The 22,865-nt window shown below is 43.7% G+C and overlaps 1 protein-coding gene across 1 annotated transcript; it reads left to right on the top strand.

Annotated features, from left to right (window-relative positions):
• Positions 1 to 288: 288 nt before the first annotated feature.
• MAP3K8 (mitogen-activated protein kinase kinase kinase 8) lies at positions 289 to 21,721 on the top strand. The gene is made up of 8 exons (XM_080810524.1): positions 289 to 508; positions 2,468 to 2,826; positions 9,937 to 10,104; positions 12,199 to 12,460; positions 13,914 to 14,020; positions 18,597 to 18,749; positions 19,391 to 19,637; positions 20,579 to 21,721. Exons 2-8 carry the CDS (start codon positions 2,491 to 2,493, stop codon positions 20,707 to 20,709), a joined length of 1,404 nt encoding a protein of 467 aa, XP_080666650.1. The 5' UTR covers positions 289 to 508; positions 2,468 to 2,490; the 3' UTR covers positions 20,710 to 21,721.
• Positions 21,722 to 22,865: the final 1,144 nt, after the last annotated feature.

Raw genomic sequence — 22,865 nt, 5'->3', positions numbered from 1 at the left:
TCCTCCATCCGGCTGGTTTTGTTTTAACTTCCTTTTCTCAGCAAATTCTACAAGCAGAAACTGCAACTGAATGGCCCAATGAAAGCAGAGTAGAATGTTCCTCCTCGAACCTAAGCAATTTCTTTCCTAACTCAAGACTCCAGGAGTCCAAATCATAGTCTCCCTCAGAGACACAGGAGATCTGTGAGCAGAGCTTCCTTTGCTGTCTAGATGTGACTGTGGTTAACAGCTAGTGAAGCATTTCAGAGGTTTTTGCCTTTTTGTCTTTGTCTCTTGTTCTGGAAACAGCCTTTACAACCTTAATGTGAAGAAGCCCAGGGGACAGGTAGCCACAACCGATTTGCAGATAAGAAAGGAGGCCCAGGCAGTATCTGCAAAGCCAGGAGTGTGACTCAGTACTTCTGTGTGTTGCGCACACACCGGCGACTAGAGATGCCAGAGTGTTTTGAATCTGCACCAGACACCTTACACACCTGAACTTCTTTAAACCTCACAACCGCCTTATGAGGTAGGTGCTGTTCTGCTTCCATTTCACAGATAGGGGAAATCGACGTACAGAGTGGGTAAGGTGCCCGCCCGGGATCCTGTAGGCAGTGAAGGAGGGGACTGGGAGTCTGGCCCAAGCCGCCTTAGTAGAGAAGGAATATCAGACTGCAGCGTGTGAGGTAGTGTGCTTCCTGGGGACACAGCTTGTCCACCAGGAAATCAAGTAAGTGAACAGTGTCACTAGATTGCCCCCAGGCTTTTCTCAGATGAAATGGGCTCAGAGCAGGGCGCCTGGGTGGCTCAGGGGGTTAAGCCTCTGCCTTTGGCTCGGGTCATGGGATGGAGCCTTGCATCAGGCTCTCTGATCAGCAGGGAGCCTGCTCCTCCCCACACCCCCCCCCCACCTCTCTGCCTACTTGTGATCTCTGTCAAATAAATAAATAAAATCTTAAAAAAAAAAAGAAAGAAAGAAAAGAAATGGGCTCAGAGGCCAAAGTTGGCATGGTGGCATCAGGAGAGGAGTAGGTGTCCCCCTTCTCCCGCCCCCTCCCACCCCCACAGTGGAACATTTCCTGGAGCTTTGTACTTGAGCTCCTTCGATGGAGGCCCTGTGGCTTTGGGCACTGAGTATCGAATGTGTTAAAAGTTTGTGCTTTGAAGAACCAGAAGCATCTATCAGAAAGGCTTTCAGGAGCTCAGTAGTTTAAGTAGATGTTCCTGCCTCTGAATTCTCTTAGATATCTTAAATCCCTTTATCTTTAATCCTCTGCAATGGAATATTTCTAAAATCCTGAGCAACAAACAGCATCATTTTATTACCCCGGGTTTACCTTCTTTTTCTCATTTACGGATCCCAAGCCGGAGCGCCTGATTTGCACACAAGAACTAACACACAGTGTTGGCTAGTACAGTGAGCTTAGCCGGCCTTTCCCGTGCCTTGCTTAGGATGGATTCGGCTGTCCTGGCCTCTTTGTAATACCACAACTTCGAGAAGGTGATTGATCTAAATATTACATATACTTTCTTGGGTTTTTGAGATACATGCTTTGTACTATTAAAGAATTCTAGTCTCAGGAGGAGACAGCTGATTCACAGGCTAAAAGAACCTTCCCCTTTCTCACAGGTAGCTGGCAGGAAGATTTGAGGCTTGCGGTCCCCCGGTCTAAAAGAGCAGTTTAACTTATTTGCATCAGAATTATTCCTGAAACTTGACCTATCATCTTCCCTTTACTTAGATTCCAATGCATTTTACAGGCTTTTGGCTCTAGGGCCTGAATTTGATTTGCAAGTTAGCTCCTGAATTTGATAAAAGAGTTCTTTTTCTTTATTTTTAAAAAAAGTGTTTTTTTTTTTAAGATTTTTGTCTGTTTATTTGAGAGAGAGCCTGAGCGGTGGGGAGCAGCAGAGGGAGAGGGAGAAGCAGACTCCCCACTGAGCAGGGAGCCCTAGTGTGGGGACCCGGGGGTCATGGGCCTGAGCTGAAGGCAGCTGCTTAACTGACTCAGCCCCCCTGGGCACCCCAGTAAAAGGTTCTTTTTTTTTGTAAAGTCACCCAGGGCAAGGAAGCCACAGACAAGCCTCTGTGGGGAGGGTTGCCCTCTTGGGGGGGAGCAGTAGGGTTGGGAGCTGTCAAGGGGCAGGAGCCTCAGCTCCTCAGCTTTCTAAGCGGCTCTTATTTGTGTTTATGTTAAGTGAAAGTTTGTTTTCAGTGGCTACAGCCGAAGCCACCAGCTCAGTGAGTGAGTAAGGAGTCAGCTCCCTGGATCTCAGGTTTCCCTTCTGCAAAGGGAACGTCGGAACTAACGGTTATCTAAGGCCCCTTTCTTCACCATCTGTCAACTTGAATTTACACACACTGTTGACACAGAGCCCTTATTTTATAAACGGAAGCCCGTTCCCAAGCCACTGTTGTCAGTTTCCCACTGATCATACAGGCAGATACAAACAGGGTAACTTTAAGTGTTTGTCTTTTCTTTTGCAGATTCTCTAGAAAGCATAACAGTGATGGAGTACATGAGCACTGGCAGTGACAACAAAGACGAGATCGATTTATTAATTAAACACTTGAACGTGTCCGATGTGATAGACATTATGGAGAATCTTTACACCAGCGAAGAGCCAGCGGTTTACGAGCCCAGTCTCATGACCATGTGTCAAGACAGTAATGAGAATGAGGAGCGTTCAGAGTCTCTGCTGCTCAGTGGCCAGGAGGTGCCTTTGTTGTCATCTGTCAGATACGGAACAGTGGAGGACTTGCTGGCCTTCGCAAACCACATATCCAACACCGCAAAGCGTTTTTATGGACGCCGACCGCAGGAATCGGGGATTTTATTAAACATGGTATGTTTTTTTTTTTCCCTGACCCGTTGAGTGCTGCGTGTTTAGCTTTACTCCTGCAGCTTTGTGTAATGCAGAGGGGGCAATTAAACTTGGTTTAGACGGGCTACCAGGTACGACTTGTGAAAACACAGTATCTGTCAGAATCACCTCCCTGTTAAAGATGCCAAAAAGGTCTTCATTCCAAGTTCCACTTAAAGAGTCTTTTCTATATGTCAGTGACAGTGTACAAATAGGTAATTACGAAGAACGTCTTTTAACTTAACAATTCATTACATGGCTTATTCCTAGGGTAGGCAGAAGAAGACTTAATGAGGATCCTTCGTCTGAGAGGGGAATCATACTTTATCTTTAATCAATACTTTTTGAAAGCTGGATTTTTTGCTCTTTTCTTGTCCCATCTTGGAATGCCGCAATATTAATACTGGCTAACTTCAGTTCTTAAGTTTTTTTTTAAGAGTTTATTTATTTATTTGACAGACAAAGATCACAAGTAGGCAGAAAGGCAGGTGGGGGGAGGGGGGGAAGCAGGCTCCCCACTGAGCAGAGAGCCCAACAGGGGGAGGCTCCATCCCAGGACCCTGATTTCAGGGCCTGAGCCCAAGGCAGAGGCTTAACCCACTGAGCCACTCAGGTGCCCCCTAACTTCAGTTCTTGCAGAAATCTAGTTTGCAGGCAGTAAATAGCTATGCACAGATTCACTCTCTTTAATTGGCAAAGTATGAATGACAAATGAGATACTTCCTTAGTCATACCAAGTATGCAAATAATCCAAAATATTGTGACAACACATTGTCACAATAGTTGATCAGATGATGTGTTTGGGTGTGCCTGGGATTCTGACAGTTTTAATGTGTCAGAGGTCAATGTAGGTGTTGGTTAGAGGTCGGCTAATCTTTTAAAAGGGACTTTTTGCAAAGGAGGAGGTAGTAACTTGCAAAATGTGCTTGTTGATGGAAGTGACTCCTTTTCTTTTGGTGCATCTGTGGGTCAAATGGCTAATGTAGGGAGAGGGTCAGTGCTGAACAATTAGAATCTGGACAAAGTACTTAATTTTTTTTTTTTTTACATGGTACATTCATTCAGTTGAAAACAACACAGTAATTTAGGTCAGCTATGTGGTAAATTGTTTTGTTAGAAGCCAGTTGTGTTTAGGTCCAGCTCAGTTTGGAGCAAGGCCACATTTTGCATAGCTGCATGACTTGCTTTGGTCTGGATATACCAAACTGTGTTTAGTAGTTGACCAAGTACTTTACCTTGAGAGTATAATTTCTTCTTATACATGGAAGTAATATTGAACGAGGAGCCCTACCTGATTTTCTTAACTAAAATAGAGCTGGAGAACTTTGGTTAAAAATGACCTATAATGAGAAACAATTGTTGATGTATTTTTCTTTCTTTTGTGTTTTTTTCCTCACATGTGTATTTATTAAAATGGGTATTTTAAAGGAACACATGCAGGTAATCAAAATATTTTTGCTTGTAAATATGTAGAAATTTGTGTACATTTCCCTTGACCCATCAGACTGATGAGAGATGGGCCATAAAACTTTACTGGGAATGTACAGAAGAGATTCAGGAAAATTATAAGGAATACAAAGAAATAGCTTCCTAAAGGTTTTGGAGTTAAAAAAAAAAAAAAGACAATGCAAAGGAGAGAAACAAAGACATTATAAAGAAGTGGAAATTTTATCAGCAAAGACTAGGAGTAAAATGGTGTCAGTCTCCGCCTTGGAGTCCATGCTCTGTAAGTGAATAAACATGTACTCAGGAGAAAAATATAAGAATAGAACATATAAAAGCAGGGATCTTTAAAACTTTAAAAAAAGATTTTTAATTTAAAAATGTTGAAGAGTATCAAGCAAGAAGATTTACAACCAGAATGAAATAACAGGAGAACCTCAAAACCCGCAGGAATGTAGACCGTGCCCCACTGGGCAAATCATCCTGGTGGTTGATGACTCTCGGGGCTGTGGTTGACTTTTCTGTCACTAAGCTTAAAAATCAGGTACATCCCATGACGGCAAGTAACCTGCGCCAGGCCCATGCTTTGTACATAATGTCGTAGGAATCATGACTTGCCACGTTTGGTCTTTGGCAGTCTGAGACAAGATGATGAAGGAGGCCTGGTTTGCTTTTGGCTCCCATTCATCCTCACATGGGGCTCTCCTTGGAACCAATCCTGTGTTTGAGCCCTTTGTCTTCCTGTGGCCCTCCCCCTGAGACCCAATGAAGATTTTTCCATTCTGGGCTTCGTTTGCTGCTGTCTGTCTCTCTGCTTTAAAAAGAGGATTGCTGGGGCGCCTGGGTGGCTCAGTGGGTTAAAGCCTCTGCCTTCAGCTCAGGTCATGATCCCAGGGTCCTGGGATCAAGCCCCACATCGGGCTCTCTGCTTAGCAGGGAGCCTGCTTCTTCCTCTCTCTCTCTCTCTCTGCCTGTCTCTCTGCCTACTTGTGATCTCTGTCTGTCAAATAATTAAATAAAAAATCTTAAAAAAAATAAAAAATAAAAAATAAAAAATAAAAAGAGGATTGCTCATTACCAGAAGACACACTGGTTCCAAGGTAAATTTGATCTATAAAGTGCATCTGTATATGCACCAAATGCCTTCATTCAAGTCTTCACCCACTCACTTGCTAGACGTAGGTCAGATAGCGACCGTATATCGGGTACTTTTCCAGGTGCTACGGACCCGGCATGGAAGAGTCTTCTGGTGAAGGCCTGAGGCAAGTAAACAGACAATTATAATGCGGTGTGCTACTCCCTAATACAACTACACCCTGATTGCTGGGGGAATGCTCAGGCAGGACACCTCACGTGGCCAGTAGGGAAGAGAGACTGCCAGAGAGGCTCCTAAAAGGAGTTGATGCCTGAGCTGTTGAGTTGGAGTCTGCCAGATAAAGGGGATGGAGAGTGGAGAGTCTTCCCGATGAAGAGAACAGCATGTGCGAAGGCCCAGGGGCAGAGAGACCTGGTGTGCTCCTGGCATCCAACAACCATAATGCCCGTGGAGCTAGTTAGACAGGGTGGAGGATCAGGAATTACAAAACTATCCCTTAGCATAGGCATGTAAAATGCTGGTCTGCACGTGTATGCAAATGTGTGCTCTTTTTCTAAAAATAGTATCTGATAAAGATTCTACCAACATCCAGCTGGACCTGGGGAAGAAACTTTAAGAGACCACTCTAGGCATTGCTCAGTGTGAGAGTGCTATGAGTTACTTACACTCTAGACCGATTCATACCCGGAGTGGGGAATGAATAACCAAAAATAGGTTACACACGCTGAACTCATTGGTGATTAGATGGGGAGCCGAAGGGCCCCAAAGGGCTCGTTCATAGATACGGGTGTGAGATATGGGAATGCTGTTCCTCAGGGGTTAGTCATGGAGTCCTGGCTTCTCAGGGTTGGAAAAAACCTTAAAGATTGATTGAGTCAAGCCCTCTGTCTGATGCTTACATAACCCGATCACCATATCCAATTGTTGTTGGAACATTTTGGTCTCTGCCTGAAAATCTGTGACAAAGCGTTTATCACATACTGGGGCATTTCATTTCATATTTAGCCAATTCTGATTGCAGTAAGGTCCTCCCTTAAGAGTAATGTACTAAAATCCATCTCTGACTCTCCTTCGCTCTAGTCCTACTTCTTGGCCATAAGAATGTATGGATGTGGGGTGCCTGGGTGGCTCAGTGGGTTAAAGCCTCTGCCTTCGGCTCAGGTCATGATCCCAGGGTCCTGGGATCGAGCCCCACATCGGGCTCTCTGCTCGGCAGGGAGCCTGCTTCCTTCTCTCTCTCTGCCTGCCTCTCTGCCTACTTGTGATCTCTCTCTGTCAAATAAATAAATAAAATCTTTAAAAAAAAAAAGAATGTATGAATGTTGAGTAGTGTGAGAATTCAGGCCCATGAATTATGGTGCCTGGGTATGTATTTCAGCTCTGAGATGGATTAGCTGGGAGACTTTGGGCTACTCACCCATCCACGGCTCAGTTTACTCATCTGTAAAATGGGTCACATTCTAGCACTCACTCTCTGGAGCTGCTGTGTGGGACAAATCATGCATGGGACCTGTTTATGCAGAGTGAGTGTTGAAAGAATACAAGCCATTGTGGTAGTCGTTGTTATAAACAATTGTTACTCTCCTTCCTTAGGACGGTCTTCCCAATATTTTAAGACCTGCATGTTCCCCGCATCTTCTCGCTTCTGTCACAAACACTTCTCGTTGTGTCTGCTACTTGTCGCTTACTGGAGGGTTAACTTTCATCCTCTACCTGGGCCGTACCCTTTGAACTCCAGCCTGGGTCAGTGCCTGCCTTACAGCCCCGAACTTGAACATGGCAGTTTATTTGTATGTGACCAGCAGAGTAGGAAAGAGACACCTTTACCTTCGTTTTAGATAATCGTGCCTTTTTTAATGTAGCCCAAGGTTGTATCTGTGTCTAGCAGCTCTATCATACAGGTTCCTGATGGACTTTATTCCTAATGAAGTACCTAACAATTTTTCTCAAGGTCTGCTGCTGCACCCAGCAGTGTCTAGTGTCACTAGTCTGGAGAAGGGAATCAAAAGCGTGCTTATAACATCTGCACTTGATGGTGGCTTTGGTTAAGCTGGAGAATTGGCAGGCATGAGTGGCATAGAGTTCCATAGGATTATTTGGTAGGGCCACTAAAAGAAGAAGAAAGGGGGGAAAAAAACATTGCAAATCCAAAGAGGGAAGGTCTCTATGGCCAGGGGGAGGAACCGGGGACTTTGCAGAGGTGCTGACTAGTCTGGGCTCACATATCACACTGTATGCGTTGGGCCCCATCGTCAAGGGAGAACCTGCCTTTGGAGGACGGTCCCCGGAACAAGAGCTGGTCAAACACGGTGAAGGAACTTGCAGTATCCCATTGAAAGAGGTGAAGGGTGAGGGGCTGAGTGACTTGAAAATGTAGGCTTTTAGTAACTGGCTTTCGATCCTGGGCGAGCTTTCATTCCTGTCTTTGGGAAGATAGAAGGCACGCAGGAGCTATGGCTGTGGGGTCAGACAGACCTGAGTTCGAATCCTGCCTTTGTCATTGTCTAGTGAATTACTTAACCTCTTGAAACCAGTTTCCTCATCTGTAAAGTGGAGATAAAAGTAGTGCTTCCCTCCCAGGATCACTGGGAGGTCTTGATGAGTGCCGAGCACAGTGCCTGCCTTCTAATTAGCACTCCGTGTATGGCCGCTATATGACTCTTCTTGATCCCTGGGGTCGGACGGGGCTGTCACAGGTTGAGTGGGACAAGAGTAAAGCTTTCACGGAGGAAACACGAGTGGCTAGCCGGAGCCGAGGCAAAATGGGAAATGTATATATTTGATAACAAAGTAACAAGAATGAGGTGATGAGCTTGTACAGTCGGGTGCTGTGGGCATGGCTCTGTCTAAATGTGGCAAGGGACTACATTTACCGCGTTCTTTGCGTGCTGTTAAAAGAGGCCTCCAGTAACTTGAGGTGACACACTTCTTGAATGGAGGTCATATTTCCAGGAAGCCAAGACCCTGCGCCGTGCTTCTTCATTTTCCTGCTCCATGCGGGAGCTGGCCCAGGGGAGTGCTCGGTAAATACTTCATTTTAAATGCAGTGACTGGGCCACCTGGGTTAAAGCCTCTGCCTTCGGCTCAGGTCATGATCCCAGAGTCCTGGGATCGAGCCTGCTTCCTCCTCTCTCTCTGCGTGCTTCTCTGCCTACTTGTGATCTGTCTATGTCAAATAAATAAAAATAAAATCTTTTTAATAAATAAATGCAGTGACTTCACGTCTCCAAGGGCTGGAGTTGTCCCCTGCTTGTTCCCTGACTAAGAGCACATGCATCTGTTTGCAGGGGACAGCTCAGATGAGCAGTCCTGGAGCCCAAATGAATAACCCTGGGACGATGACAACTATTCCGGCAGCAGTGGCCCGATGAGGGGCCCGCACATCTGCCGAGGAATCGGGTGTTCATTCTTGTCCCATGTGGTCTGCATTCCCCTTCGGCCTCTTCTGCGCTTGAAATAGCTTTAGTGTCAGTTGCATAGTTTCACGGTTCCCAAATTCATAATCTGAAGTCGTAATATTGCTGATTACATGGAGGAAAACCTTGTGTTTTTGAATCCCAGTTCCCCTCGAGAGAACATTTTAGACATATTTTAGGCATGTGCTACAGGTTATAACTCATAACAACATATCTATTCATTTATTTTCATATTTATCATTATAATTATCCATCCTTGTAATTTTTTTTTTTTTTTTTTTTTTTTTTACTCTTTTAAAATTGAGGTCTACTTCACATGCAGTAAAATACACAGACCTTAAATGTCCGGTTTGTTGAGTTTGGAACAAAAGCAGCCACACTGCTCCCGGGATACACGTCTTTTAATTTTTGAGTCAACTTGTTTTTGAAACCTCTTGTTCCAAGTGCTGGCCTGTTTGGGAGCTCTCAGAGGTGAAATGTCACCTCTCTCTTGTTCAGAGCTGCCCTCTAGACACAGCGCCTGGTGCTTTTTTGCGCTCGGAAAATACCATGCGAGCAAGTAGATGTGAAATAATTCTGCCCCTTACTGTATTGATGTAGTACTGTCAACTCATAGCTCTGGCATAACACCTTATTTTCCAGAATCCTCTACGATCATCAGTTTATTTCCACGCTCGCTCTCTCTCTATGCGGTCATGTGTGAGTAATAGCTATGCGGACTAACAGGTTAGCGCATTTTAATTGGAGACAAGTCAACTTGCCCTCACAGTTTATATTTATGCAATCTTTATTTTCAGACTTTTGGTCACGGTAGTCACGCTCCCTTAGATAAATAATTTTTAAAATTTTGACAATTAATTACTCACCCAGAGGTGGAAATACGATCAGGTCTGACCAGGGACCTGTTTCTGTTACATGCTTTCTCTGGCTTGCTGAAACTCTAAATATAGTCTCTACACTGTTAGGATTACGCAACAGTGACATTAATTTCAAACACGGCCTGGAGGAATGTGATCTAAAGTAACCAATCTCTGAAGGTGTGTCTTTCTGATCTAAAGTAACCAGTTTCTGGAGGGCGGGTCTTAAAAGAGAAGTTTGCTGAAATTCTCACCCTCCTGCCTGTTTGTTTTGTTGTAGGTAATCACTCCCCAGAATGGACGCTATCAGATAGACTCTGATGTTCTCCTCATCCCTTGGAAGCTGACTTATCGGAATATCGGCTCTGATTTCATACCTCGGGGGGCCTTTGGAAAAGTGTACTTAGCCCAAGATATAAAGACTAAGAAAAGAATGGCGTGTAAATTGGTGCGTACTTTATACCAGACATCCTGTTTGTATATGTTTGGCATTGTGGCCCTTGTTGGCTTGCTTTACTCAAAGGTGGCTACCATTTGGCCGGATCTTATGTAAGAAAGAGCACCCTGTCCAAAAATATCTTTCTTCTTCTTTTTCCTTTGTTGATTTGCTTGCTCCCTGGGGCTGCTCAGCCCCCATGTCTGTTTAAGTGCGTAGTTGGTTTTAATCGAGTTTGCCTCGATAAAAAAGAAAACGTTGCTGGCTTCTTTAGCAGGAGCTTGGATAACATCATCCCTCTTGGGGCAGGGTGGGATGGAGGGGCGCTCTCCCTGCAGGAGCAGACCTGTGTGCACCTCCTTTAATCCCACCCACGGGGGAGGGAGCCAGGCAGAGGAGCTGAACCTGGGAAAGCTGCAGCCTTTGCAGACCATAGATGCAAGGATTGCGTGTAAATAGACCAATTATTGCAAAGACCCCATCTCTTCTTATTGCTGAGACATCCCTGCTTTGCAAGACTGTCCATGCTGGACACGTACATACCCTGTGACCCAGCAGGTCCACTCGCGTGGGCACACACCCAAGAAGCGCGCACGCGTGCTCACCAAAGGCTATGTGCGAGACTGTTCATCATAGCAGTCTTTGTCATCGTCCCAAACTGGAAATTCTCCACATGTTACGGTGTGGTATACTTACATAGTGGGATGCTCTACAGTGAAGAGAAAAAATGGTTTACCGTTGTAATAATGGAGATAAAGCTCATCACTATATGTTAAGCCCCAACAGCCAGATCCCAAGTAAGATCTACTCTGTGAGATTCCACTTCTGTGCAGGCCCTCAATAGGCGAAACGAATCCGTGCTAGTGGAAGTAGGTGCCCTTGCACCTACTGGCAGAGGTCAGGAAGGGGTTTCTGGGGGGCCAGTGGAGTTTTGTTTCTTGATCTAGATGGTGGTGATGCTGTGTTCAGTTGAAAATTCGTTGGGTTTGCTATGTAAATAGTTTTACGCTTTTTAGTATGTCTGTTTCACTGTAAAGATTTTTAAGAGTGCAAGAAAATAAATTCCCTTTGGATTTGCTGAATCTGGCCTTAGTCTATGTTATTGGAATTAAAAAAAAAAGAGCAACAATGTATTGGCCTCATTTGTTCCTTTATAAATATTTGCCAGAGTATCTGTTATCAAAAGAAAACAAGGAGATATTATAATAAGCCATTTGAAGCTTTCATTTAGAAGAGACATATTCCAATTCTTTTAAAAGAATCTAGTGACATTCTAGAAAGATCTTAGAACCAAAATCTCCTATTTTACAGTTTCATCACAAAAGGCATGGAAAAATACCTTTGTGGGTTTGTTTTCCCTGAGTACTTACATTTAATTTTTAAACTGTATTTTTTTTTCTTGAAAAGAAAACCATGTAAGATGATTAACAACCCCCCTAGCATATTCAAAAGCATGTAGGTTGAAGAATGAGATCCCTTTCCTTGAGGCAACTACTGTGAATGAATTCTTATACATCTTTCCAGAAAATTTCTATGGACATGTGTTATGTATAGATTAAGAGATTTTTACAAATGGGAGCATAATACATGTACTTCCGTATCTTGCTTTCTTTATCTGATATCTTATTTTGGAGACATTCCATATCTATCTGCACTGAAAGATCTACTTCTTTCTTTATTATCGATTTTTTTATTTTCCTTAGAATAGATTTTAAATGCATTGTCAGAGCATGAACTGGGGTCCAAAGACATAATATTATTTCACGACAAATGGAAATATTGAAAAGACAACCTAAAGTCTAGGTGCCGTAGAAAATACATGTGAAATAGATGGGAAATGATCTCTCTTTTGATTCAATTGTAAATGATTCTTTGATTGGATTGCTTCATTCTAAATGATAATATTTTATATTTTGTTCTGATTTGGAACCATTTACCTAACGCTGACATCATGTAAAAGCGGGTTTGGGCCGCATTTTAACTTGGCAGCATAGTTTCATGCAGATCACGATATCCTCAAAGGCATTTATCTGCCCTATGGTTTGTGAGTTGACCTATCTCATATATATTTTTGTCTAGAATCTTACTGGTATGTTTGTGTTCTAGATCCCCGTAGATCAATTTAAGCCGTCTGATGTGGAAATCCAGGCCTGCTTCCGGCACGAGAACATTGCTGAGTTATATGGCGCTGTGCTCTGGGGTGAAACTGTGCACCTCTTTATGGAAGCCGGCGAGGGAGGGTCTGTTCTCGAGAAACTGGAGAGCTGTGGACCAATGAGGGAATTTGAGATTATTTGGGTCACAAAGCATGTCCTCAAGGGACTCGATTTTCTACACTCAAAGAAAGTGATTCATCATGACATTAAACGTAAGTTACCTTTGGATCTGTAAGCTTTTTGGCTTAGAGATGAGCTAAACAAGAGGCAGATGGGTTCCTCTCTTCAGTCTGAGGATCCTTGGTGCTGGGGAGGACCGCTGCCCTCAAGCGCTTTCCACCTTCCTCCCCTGTGCTCCTGAAACATGTTTCAGCACCAAACGGGATCACGAAAGCTTTCGAAGTCATGAGGAAGGGTGATTATCCAATTGTGGACGATTACAGCCACACATCTGTTAAGGACTGGCTATGCCCTTGTTCCTAAGTCATTAATAAATATACTTTAAAACACACACAGAGTTGCATAGTTTTTGAGAAACAAATAACCTTTTCATTCTGAATACCGCTTTGGTAATAATTCATTAAACAAGGCTTCACTGACTGCTTTCTAGGAGTAAGAGATGGTGGGAAACACACAGCAAAGACCCACGACCAACCCCTTCATAGTCAATGCTACATTGAACTGACAAAACCTTTACTTTTTAAAAAAAAAAATGGGTATTTTACTTTTTTTTATTTTAGGAATAAAATAAAGTGGCACAATAATAGGAAAGTGGCACAATAATAATAGGCTTTTACTTTAGAATTTGAAAGTCCAGCTTGCGAGCATGATAATGTTTTTTCCAGCTTTGTTGAGCTATAACTGGCTTAACCTTGTGTAAGTTTAAGGTGTGTGATGTAATGATTTGCTGTAGGTGTGTATTGCAAAATTATTGCTCTAACCGGATTAGTTAACACATCCATCATTCACATAGTTATAATTGTGTGTGTAGGGAGGGGGAGAACTTTTCAAATCTACTCTCTCAGCTACTTCCAGATATATAATATAATGTTATTAACTATAGTCACTGTGCTGTGTATTATATCCCCCCAAACTCGTTCATCTTATTGCTGGCAGTTTGTACGCCATGACTGCATTCCCCCACGTCCCCCACCCCCCAGCCCCTGGTAACCATGATCTGTTCTCTATGAGTTTTGTTGTTCTAGATTACACAAAGTATTCCTCTTCCTCTGCCTCACTTATCTCAGTGATTTCACTTAGATCTTCCAGGTTTCATCCATCTTGTTGCAAAAGGCAGAACTCCACCCTTTTTCATGACTGAATAATAGTCTCTTGTATATGCGTATACACAGACATCATATTTTCTTTCTCCACTCGTCCGTTGTGGACCCTTAGGTTGCTTCCATGACTTGGCCATTGTCTCTCGAGCGTTATTATTGCGTGCCAACATTTACGCCCACATTGGCTGCGTTCTTGGCACATCTGAAGCGCTTTTCACGTGAATTCTCACCCGGATTAACCCTCCTCTTGATAGAATGTAGTCATCTCAGTAGGGAGCACATTTCAGTCTATTCTGGTTCGGGGCTCATCATTTTAGATGATGTTTTTATTTTATTTATGGGTATACAGACAATTTTATCCTAAAGAAATGTCCTCTTTTTATAGCTAGCAACATTGTCTTCATGTCTACAAAAGCTGTTTTGGTGGATTTTGGCCTAAGTGTTCAAATGACTGAAGATGTCTACTTTCCTAAGGACCTTCGCGGAACAGAGGTAATTCTATTCCCACAGGAAAGGTCACTGTCTCTTTAAGAGTAAAATTAAAAAATGTTCTGGTGTGATTGCAGAAAGGACAATAAAGGGGAGGAAAACCATTGCATCAAATGTTATTATCATTGAAACGTAGTTAATGAGCACTTGCTCTGTGCCAAGTACTAATTTTAGCATTTTAAATGCATTATATTATTTAATCCTTGTTACAACCCTATTATCAGTAAATACTGTTATCATAGGCAAATTCTATTATTTACAATAAGGAAATAAGCTTGAAGAAGTTCAAATAAAGTGCCCAAAGTTACTTAGCTAGTGCCAGATCTGGGACTTAAACCAGTTTTCTTTGGAGTCTGAATTCTAACTACTATGTAACTTCTTAATATAACTAATGTATATATTCTTAGTATAAATGTATGTTATGTATATTCTTATATAATATATCTTTACATATTTTATGTGTATATAATATAACATAGTTCTTATGTTACATTCTTAATATAACATAAGAATATGTTTTGGTTCAATTAGTCATAATTGTCATAGTTGTTCATAATATATGTTTAGGACCAACAACCTTTTAGGCTTATCTTTAATTATAGAGAGCCTATAATAAACCTCAAATTTATTATGGCACAGATAAATTGTATTTAAAGATATAAACTAGCTCTAATATTTAATTCATTTGTGAAGCAAAAACCAAACCAAACCAAAAACTTCTCTGAGTATAAATGAGATTGCAAGGGCTTTCATGGGCTTTCAAATAATACATTTAATTTCACATACACCTGATTGGGCTGAATGGTGGATTCATATAGAAGCATCAGTCAAGCATCACTATCTGTCAGGCTGTTGGGGGAATCAGGGATGGAGTGAGCACTGGCCAGGGCCAACAAAGACTGTACCCTTGGTGGTATGTTAGCAACCCCCACTCTTTGGTGAGAGGACCTATTTTAAATTTACCTGAATTATTAAAAAAGCAACAGTTAAGTTCATAGTAGATTATGATTGGCATGGGGTTGGATGCAACTGGGAAGGCAAATAGGGGTGGAAACTGCCTCCTTGGCCCACTCTTAATTATCAGAGCCTGCCAGCCCCATGCCCTCTCTCTGCTCTAAGTGCCCGCAGCAGATGGAGAGAGGGCACTTGGCTGAGCCTTTGCCTTAAGATTACCAGGTCAGGAGGCACCTGCATGGCTCAGTAGGTTAAGCGTCTGACTTCGGCTCAGGTCATGATCCCAGGGTCCTGGGATCAAGTCCCAAGTTGGGCTCTTTGCTCAGCGATGGGTCTGCTTGTCCCTCTGCCCCTCCCCCTGCTTATACTCTCTCTCCCTCAATTAAATAAATACAATTAAAAAAAAGAAAAGAGTACCAGGTCAGTCTTCGTGTTCAACCAAGCCCTTAGCCTAGCTCGTAGGTATATTGCACCGAACCCAATTTCAGAACAAAAACAAAAAAACAAATAATCATCGCTGGAAACCAAGGTTGTATCAGCTTTTTCTTAACTCTCTCGAGCTCTCCTGGGAAGCGGAAGAAATTGCTGATATTACTAAAGTTATTCTGGAAAAGGCTTGAGGGAGGACCCTTGATAGTTGTCTTTGAGCAGAATGATTTCTAGAAGAGAGAACTGTAGACTTCTTAAAAAGAATGTTTTAGTCCCCAGATCTTAAGACTACTTCACCGAAGCACAAAATCTAATAAGACTTAATGCTTCAGACATGTTTTTTTTGGAAAATGTTTCAGCATATTTTGGCATTAGTCCGAAGTTCAGATATGTGACATTCTACCCTTTTTCCTGGAGCCAGTTTGAGAAACAAACTATTTATGGTATTAAAGAGAGAAAATACCTTTCTCTTCCCGGCAGTGTGATCAAATCGAACATTTTGCAATGGCTGGACCAAGAAATGCCCTCCCTAGGACTGTCTACCAGAAAGAGAGTGTGTGCTTGAGTATGAGATGATAACATAGTGTTTATTCCTAAATAGCATTTGGACTGAGTTATTCTCAGCAAATGTGAATTGCTTTTTACAAAGTGCTAAACTGACTTGAATGTTAAGATTGACAAACTTTTTCCGAATCAGCCTGCGTTTACTGTCTGTATGGCGCTCCCAAGTCCAAGTTTGCTAATGAGCAAGGTTGTGAAATCACCATTGAAGGCTTTCAGCAAGTTTGTTTTAACTCTTCCTGTTTAAAGAGCCAGTAAGATGCTGTTAGTCAAAGTCAACCACGGAGATTTACTTCCCACTGGAACTTGATCACTTGGCTGCTACAGGGGTGTAGGTGACATCTGATTCCAAGTGCGAACTCTGGTTCCCTCTGTGTGATCTCTCTCCCGGCATTCACATTCAGAACATTAGATTGTAACCATACAATATAAGCACAGGGTTAATCTGGTTTATATTTAATGTATTGGTTTTTAATTACATCATACAGAGAATGAATAAATAATGAATGTAAATAACTAATTAGAATAGATCTTTTTTTTTTTTAAGTGAGGGGGAGTGGGGTAGAGGGGCAGAGGGAGAGGGAAAGAGAGAATCTTCAGCAGGCTCCCCACCTACTGTGGAGCCTGATGTGGGGCTCGATCTCATGACCGTCAGATCATGACCTGAGCTGAAATCAAAAGTCAGATGCTGAACTGACTGAGGCACCCAGGCGCCCCTAGAATTATTTTTATAGTGTGGTTCTTTTTTAAAAGTTCCCAGTTTCTTCTGAGTCTGTGTTTGGGCTTCCTTGATACAAGTTAACATGTAATCCATGCAAGTGTGTTTGCACACACGCAACACCTTTCTAATAAATGTGTTGAGAGGTGAAGTGCTTTGACTCCCCCGGACGGATGTATAGTTTCCCCTGCTCTGGTGCCTGGGCCCGAGGCTGTGCAGGTCCCAGAGAGCCTCGCATGGTTCCTACTGGGCCTTTTTCATGCTTGCAGTCAGCCAACCCCAAAAGTTCTCGAACACCATGCCCGCTGCTCTGGCTCGTGTAGAGCCTGCAGAAGCCAGGGTTCTGAGCCCTGGGGTGTTGGGGGACCTGGCTGGGGTTGGGGGGCAAGCAGCCACGTCCCCAGGTATGCAGGACACTGCATCCCCAAATATACGGTCCCCAGAATCCTCCAGAATGCTGTGTGCAGAGTGGGTTACACCGACCGTAAATACTTTGCCTGATCTTTGCTTAAGAAGGCAAGCAAGCAAGGAGGAGATAAACTTCCTCTATTGACAGCTAATCCTTCCCGATGCATTTGTTGTTTAACTTTGTGACTATATTTAGTAAGAACGTCTGTCGGGACCCAAATGCTCTGTGTTCACTTCAGGAAATGTTTGAGAACAAGGAGCTCAGCTGAGCCTGTTTGGTGAGACAGAATGAGCAAGGGAACCAAAGCAAGCCAGCCAGCAAGGGTGTTGGAGGAAGGTGTTGAATATGGTTAGGATGGGGAAACTGGGACATTTTCCCAGTTTTTGTAAGCCAGTTTTTTTACGTATTGACTCGGAAATATATTCCAGGAACACTTATCCCTTTTTCCATAGTCAAATGATGGACAGCATAAACATTTCTTAATGTTAAATATTGATAATTAGGATTTTAACCACTTACTGTACGTCTCTGTACCAGCCATAAATACGGATCATTGGTTGGCATTTGTTTACTTTTCTTTTTTATGTTTACAAGCAAAGACTTCCTAGAGAAGCTATTTCTGAAACTTGTCCTGCTTCTCCAGCATGAAACCAAACAGAACCTACACGTGGTTAAAATGGCATGTGTTTAATAGTGAGCCACCAGGCCACGTGGGAGGTAGAAATAAGAAGTAGTTTGTATAATTGACCAATTAGGACCACTTCTAAAACATTCCACTCTAAGTGCTTCTCTCCCATGTGATCGGTGTTACTACACCGGGGATCTCTGCCACCTTTTATCACTGCAGATAGTTAGGGATTTGGCAATTTAATGACAAACCTGAAGTGAAGAAGTGTATTTGTAGTGTCCATTTAAATATTGAAAAGAATTGGTATTTTTTAAAAGGTTTTTATTTAGTTTTGCGAGAGCGCGTGGGCTCATGTGTGCATGAGTGGGAGGGAGGGACAGAGGGAGAGGCAGGCTCCCGGGTCAGCAGGGAGCCCCACGTGGGACTCGATCCCAGGACCCTGGCATCGTGACCTGAGCTCAAGGCAGACGCTTAACTGACTGAGCCACCCAGGCACCTAGAATTGATGTTTTAATAGAGAAGTTAAGCCTGGGTCGGTGCCTTCCAGAGCCTTGATGCACGTGTAGGGGGTCCCAGGTGGGTTCTCGGCTGCCGGCTCTCGGCTGCCGGGGCTGTCTCTGTGTCCAGTATGTGGAAAAATGGTGTTCTTCACGAGGCTGCAGGGACGCCTCGGGTGAAAGTGCCTCCCACCTCCCCCAGGGCTGTCTGTGTCCCTTTCCCTAGCTTCCGGGAGAGCAGCAGGGACATGGTCTCCTGAGGCGCTGAAACGTCCTGTAAATACAGTGAAGGCGGGTGTGCCAGCTTCCAGAACTGGATGAGGGAGATGGACACCCAGACAGGTGGGGGAGAGTCAGACTGATGGCTTCTGCTTCTTTTTTAGATTTACATGAGCCCAGAGGTGATCCTCTGCAGAGGTCATTCGACCAAAGCGGACATCTACAGCCTGGGAGCCACGCTCATCCATATGCAGACGGGCACCCCACCTTGGGTGAAGCGCTACCCTCGCTCAGCCTATCCCTCCTACCTGTACATAGTAAGTGGGGGTCAGCCAGCGCTGAGGATGCGGGGGAGCTCCCCCTGCTCGGGAGGGCTGCTGTCCCTTTTGTAACACAGCCGAGTGGGATCGTGTGAACTCGTGACTCATGGGGCGAAGCTGAAAGTTCTCCCCACGGGGAGGCAAGTCCCATTCCTGCAAGGAAGGCATGGCTGTTGCAGTCGGAATTCGCTGAAATGTGCGTGGGGCAAAGATTCTATGCTCTTCTGTTATTCGTGACTCATAAGATGCCCCTTAGGAGAATCTGAGTGGCATCAGTCTCTGAGCCAGAGAAGCTATGTTCTTTGAACACTTCTGGAGAGGAGATACAAGATTATAGATCCCCAAGCCAGACTAGACTTAATGAAACGTGCAACTTCCGTTTTACCATCGAGAGATCAAAGGGCGGATCCCTCCCCCTTACAGCAGCCCTGACCCTTGAACATCATTAACCCAAAGGATGGGTTTCGCTCGGGGTGCTTACAAAATTAAAGGGAAACTTGTGGACAGGTATGACCATTTTCACTGCAGGGTGTGTAGTGGGAAACAAATGACTTTCCAGGTCTTGTTCACTAGAACGCTTGAACTGGTGAGGGTGTATTTCTGTACGGTTGGTGCTAAGAGAGCTGGTGTATTGCTAGATCCACAAACAGGCACCTCCGTTGGAAGATATCGCCGATGACTGCAGTCCTGGCATGAGATTGCTGATAGAGGCTGCCTTGGAGAGGAACCCCAATCACCGACCGAGTGCAGCTGACCTGCTCAAACATGATGCCCTGAACCCCCCCAGAGAGGATCAGCCACGCTGTCAGAGTCTGGACTCTGCCCTCTTTGAGCGGAAGAGGCTGCTGAGTAGAAAGGAGCTGGAGCTTCCGGAGAACATAGCGGGTATGGACACCTGCTGTGGGCATTGCCCCCTGCTTCCCTTCTTTTTCCATCTACCTCATCCTTCTGACATCTTTCACGAAGGCATTCTTGAGTGCCATAAGTTTTCCGAGAAATTTCAGCAAGAACTTTAGCAAAAGCATTAAAACAAAACAAAACAAAACAAAACAAAAAAACAGCTAATTGGCCAGCAAATCACAACATGTTTCAGGGCAAACGCAGGTAACAACAGTCCTTAAAAATTGCCTCTTACTTGCTTTTTGCACCAGGGAGTATCTTTTGCCTTTAAAAACAAATCAGGCCTGGCAGTCCCGCTTGTCGGTTCTGAACAGGGTTCCGTTTCATTCAATTACAGTAAGCCACGCCAGTCCTTGGTTGGAGACACCAGGGCGCTGCTCTGCACAGATAAAATACTGAGTTTGAAGTCAACTTGCATTTTTGCCTTCCTCTGCTTCAAGTCTCTTTGCCAGCTCTGAATCTTTCCCACATAGGAAAGTCAGTGCACATTCCAGGAACATTGAATATGCACGAGAGGGTTTCTATTTTTATTACTAAAATCTGTGGCATTCTTAATCCATTTAGGTCCAAACCCAGATGTCAAGCCTGGAATGTTTATTTGCATTTCATCCTCTTCTTCTCTGACGTTTCTGTATTTGAAGAGAACCATCTGGGATGTTGGAAAATACACCAGAATTTCTAGTTAATTTCTTGTCATCATTGACCTTTTTCGAACCCTTTCGTCTATGTCAGAGTACATAAACTAGCCCGCAGTCTGTAACTCTAAGTCTGCAGGTTTTTAATAAAACCATAGCTTGAAAGGCTATTTGATTAGGGCCAAGGTTAGTTGTTGTTTTTTCCCCCCAGAAGAAACAGGTGTTTATTATGGAGCATGTTACCTGGTCATTCATTGTTTTGTTTTTTTTTTTCAATGTTTCCCTTTCCAGATTCTTCATGCACAGGAAGTACTGAGGAATCGGAGATGCTGAGGAGGCAGCGTTCTCTCTACATAGACCTGGGTGCCCTGGCTGGCTATTTCAACCTTGTACGGGGTCCACCAACCCTAGAATATGGCTGATCGATGGCGTCATTTGCTCTGAGTAACTAAGACTCAGCATTGAGCTCCTGGAAGCTGGTTATGTGGACTCGAAGCCGGGGCTCTGTATACTGAATCGTGCCATCCGTCAGCGGGCAATGTGGGCTCCTGTGATCCATGAATGTGACTCCACGTGGCTCCCCTGGGTTTGATTCGGGAAGCTGCCTTGGTAGCCCCCAGGTCTAAAGGTTCTCATGTCTCAGGTGGTGTGACCGATTCAAAGGAAGTTGCGAGTTCATAGAAGGATCATTTCTGGTGGCTGATTCCATTCACTGCGCACTTTGCTCAAAATGTCAAGATTACAGATCATGAGGATAATGTCTTAGCCTGAAATTACTGTTCTTGGTTCTGATTTAAGTGTGGGAACTTCATTTAACTCAGAATAGTTGTTTTGTGTATATTGGTGTATATTATATGATAACTCCTTGAGCCTTTGTAGGTAGGTTCTAGTGTAAATTAAAGTCCTTATATGTTGGGTGAATAGAACAACTTGAATATTAAAGCAATAAGCTGGATTCGTGTCTTAAAAATGGCTGTTCATTTAGGGGCCATCTGACAGTGGGCCACTAGTGACAGGTTCTGTTATGTTCCTATGGAAACATTTTGTACTGTATATGCTATGCTTAAACCATTTAAAACATGATGTTTTGAATGTGGATAAAACTGTGTAAACCACATAATTTCTGTACATCCCGAAGGATGAGAATGTGACCTGTAAGAAAAATGGAAACATTTCTAAATTCTCAATGATGCTACTTTTGTAACTCTTCTGACTCTACTTCCTTCCAAGCCTTTGTGTATTGATATAGCATACTGTGTATGTTTTATATCAAATGCCTCCATGAATCTTTCTTACCTATACCTATATTTTTAACATTGTGAATATGCGAGTATCCCCACTTGCAGTATATTTTTACATCAGGCCAATGAAACCAACACTTTCATCCGACGTAATTGGTCAGATCAACTGAATAAACTCCGTATTTTGCCTTCATTCTTGGAATGAGTGTGATTCTCGACTGGGACCGGGGGTGGGTTATGGGGGTTGGGATATAGGTTGGAGGAGAATGTGTATCATGAGGAAGCAAAGAATATTCAGTGGGTTAAAGCCTCTGCCTTTGGCTCAGGTCATGATCTCAGGGTCCTGGGATCGAGCCCCGCATCCTGCTTTCTGCTCAGCGGGGAGCCTGCTTCCCTTCCTCTCTCTCTGCCTGCCTCTCTGTCTATTTCTGTCTGTCAAATAAATAAAATCTTAAAAAAAAAAAAAAAAGAACACCTGAGAGGTTTGCAAATTGTTTATAAGCCCTTCTTCTGTTGCTGAGGCATTAGCCATTGTCATTCAAATTATGCTGTGTCCCTTCAATGCAGGGGGACAGAGAAAGAGTTGTCAGCCACTGGTTCAGGCTAAGTGTGGTTCTGTTTTACATCTTGTTTTTATACATTTATACTATCTTTGAATATATGCTTGCCTCTTCTGTGTCTGTTGTTTGTCAAGTTAATAACTAACTTGCCTTGGGGACGCCTGGGTGGCTCAGTCGCTTAAATGTCAGGTCAGCTGTTTTCAGCCCAGGTCCTGATCTCAGGGGTTGTTAAAATGGAGCCCCTGCGTCAGGCTGTGCATGTAGCATGGAGCCCGGTTAAGATTCTCTCTCTCTGTCTCCTTCTGATCCCCCCACCCTGGTTGCTGTGCACTCTCTCTCCCTAAAAAATAATAAAATTAACTATAATTAAAATAAATTTAAAATAACTAACTTTCCTTGTATAAGGTAAATTTCGATCCCGTAGACCAGTTGTAATGAAAATTGTTGGATGAGAGTTGGAGTCAGTCATTCTCCAAGTTAACCATGTGACGCACTTTCTCGTGTGTGACCTAACGCCATCCTTGGGATCCTCACAGCACACACATGAAAAAATGGGCCATTGCCTCTGGGTTTTCTTCAGAGGAGGAACTGAAGCATGGTGAGGTTCGATCACTTTATGCTTCAGATCACAGAGCAGGTAAGAAGACAGAGCTGGGGGCGCCTGGGTGGCTCAGTGGGTTAAAGCCTCTGCCTTCAGCTCAGGTCATGATCCCAGGGTTCTGGGATCCAGCCCCGCATCGGGCTCTCTGCTCAGCAGGGAGTCTGCTGCCTCCTCTC

Source organism: Martes martes (assembly GCF_963455335.1).
Source record: "Martes martes genome assembly, chromosome: 8".
Taxonomy (NCBI): domain Eukaryota; kingdom Metazoa; phylum Chordata; class Mammalia; order Carnivora; family Mustelidae; genus Martes; species Martes martes.
The sequence above is the reverse complement of the archived record's forward strand: the minus strand, read 5'-3'. Positions and strand labels throughout refer to the sequence as shown.

Coding starts and splice junctions, on each gene's coding strand:
- MAP3K8 (XM_080810524.1), top strand. CDS start 2,491: ATGGAGTACATGAGCACTGGCAGTGACAACAAAGACGAGATCGATTTA. Junction 2,827..9,936: donor CGGGGATTTTATTAAACATG/GTATGTTTTTTT, acceptor GTTTTGTTGTAG/GTAATCACTCCCCAGAATGG. Junction 10,105..12,198: donor AAAGAATGGCGTGTAAATTG/GTGCGTACTTTA, acceptor TTTGTGTTCTAG/ATCCCCGTAGATCAATTTAA.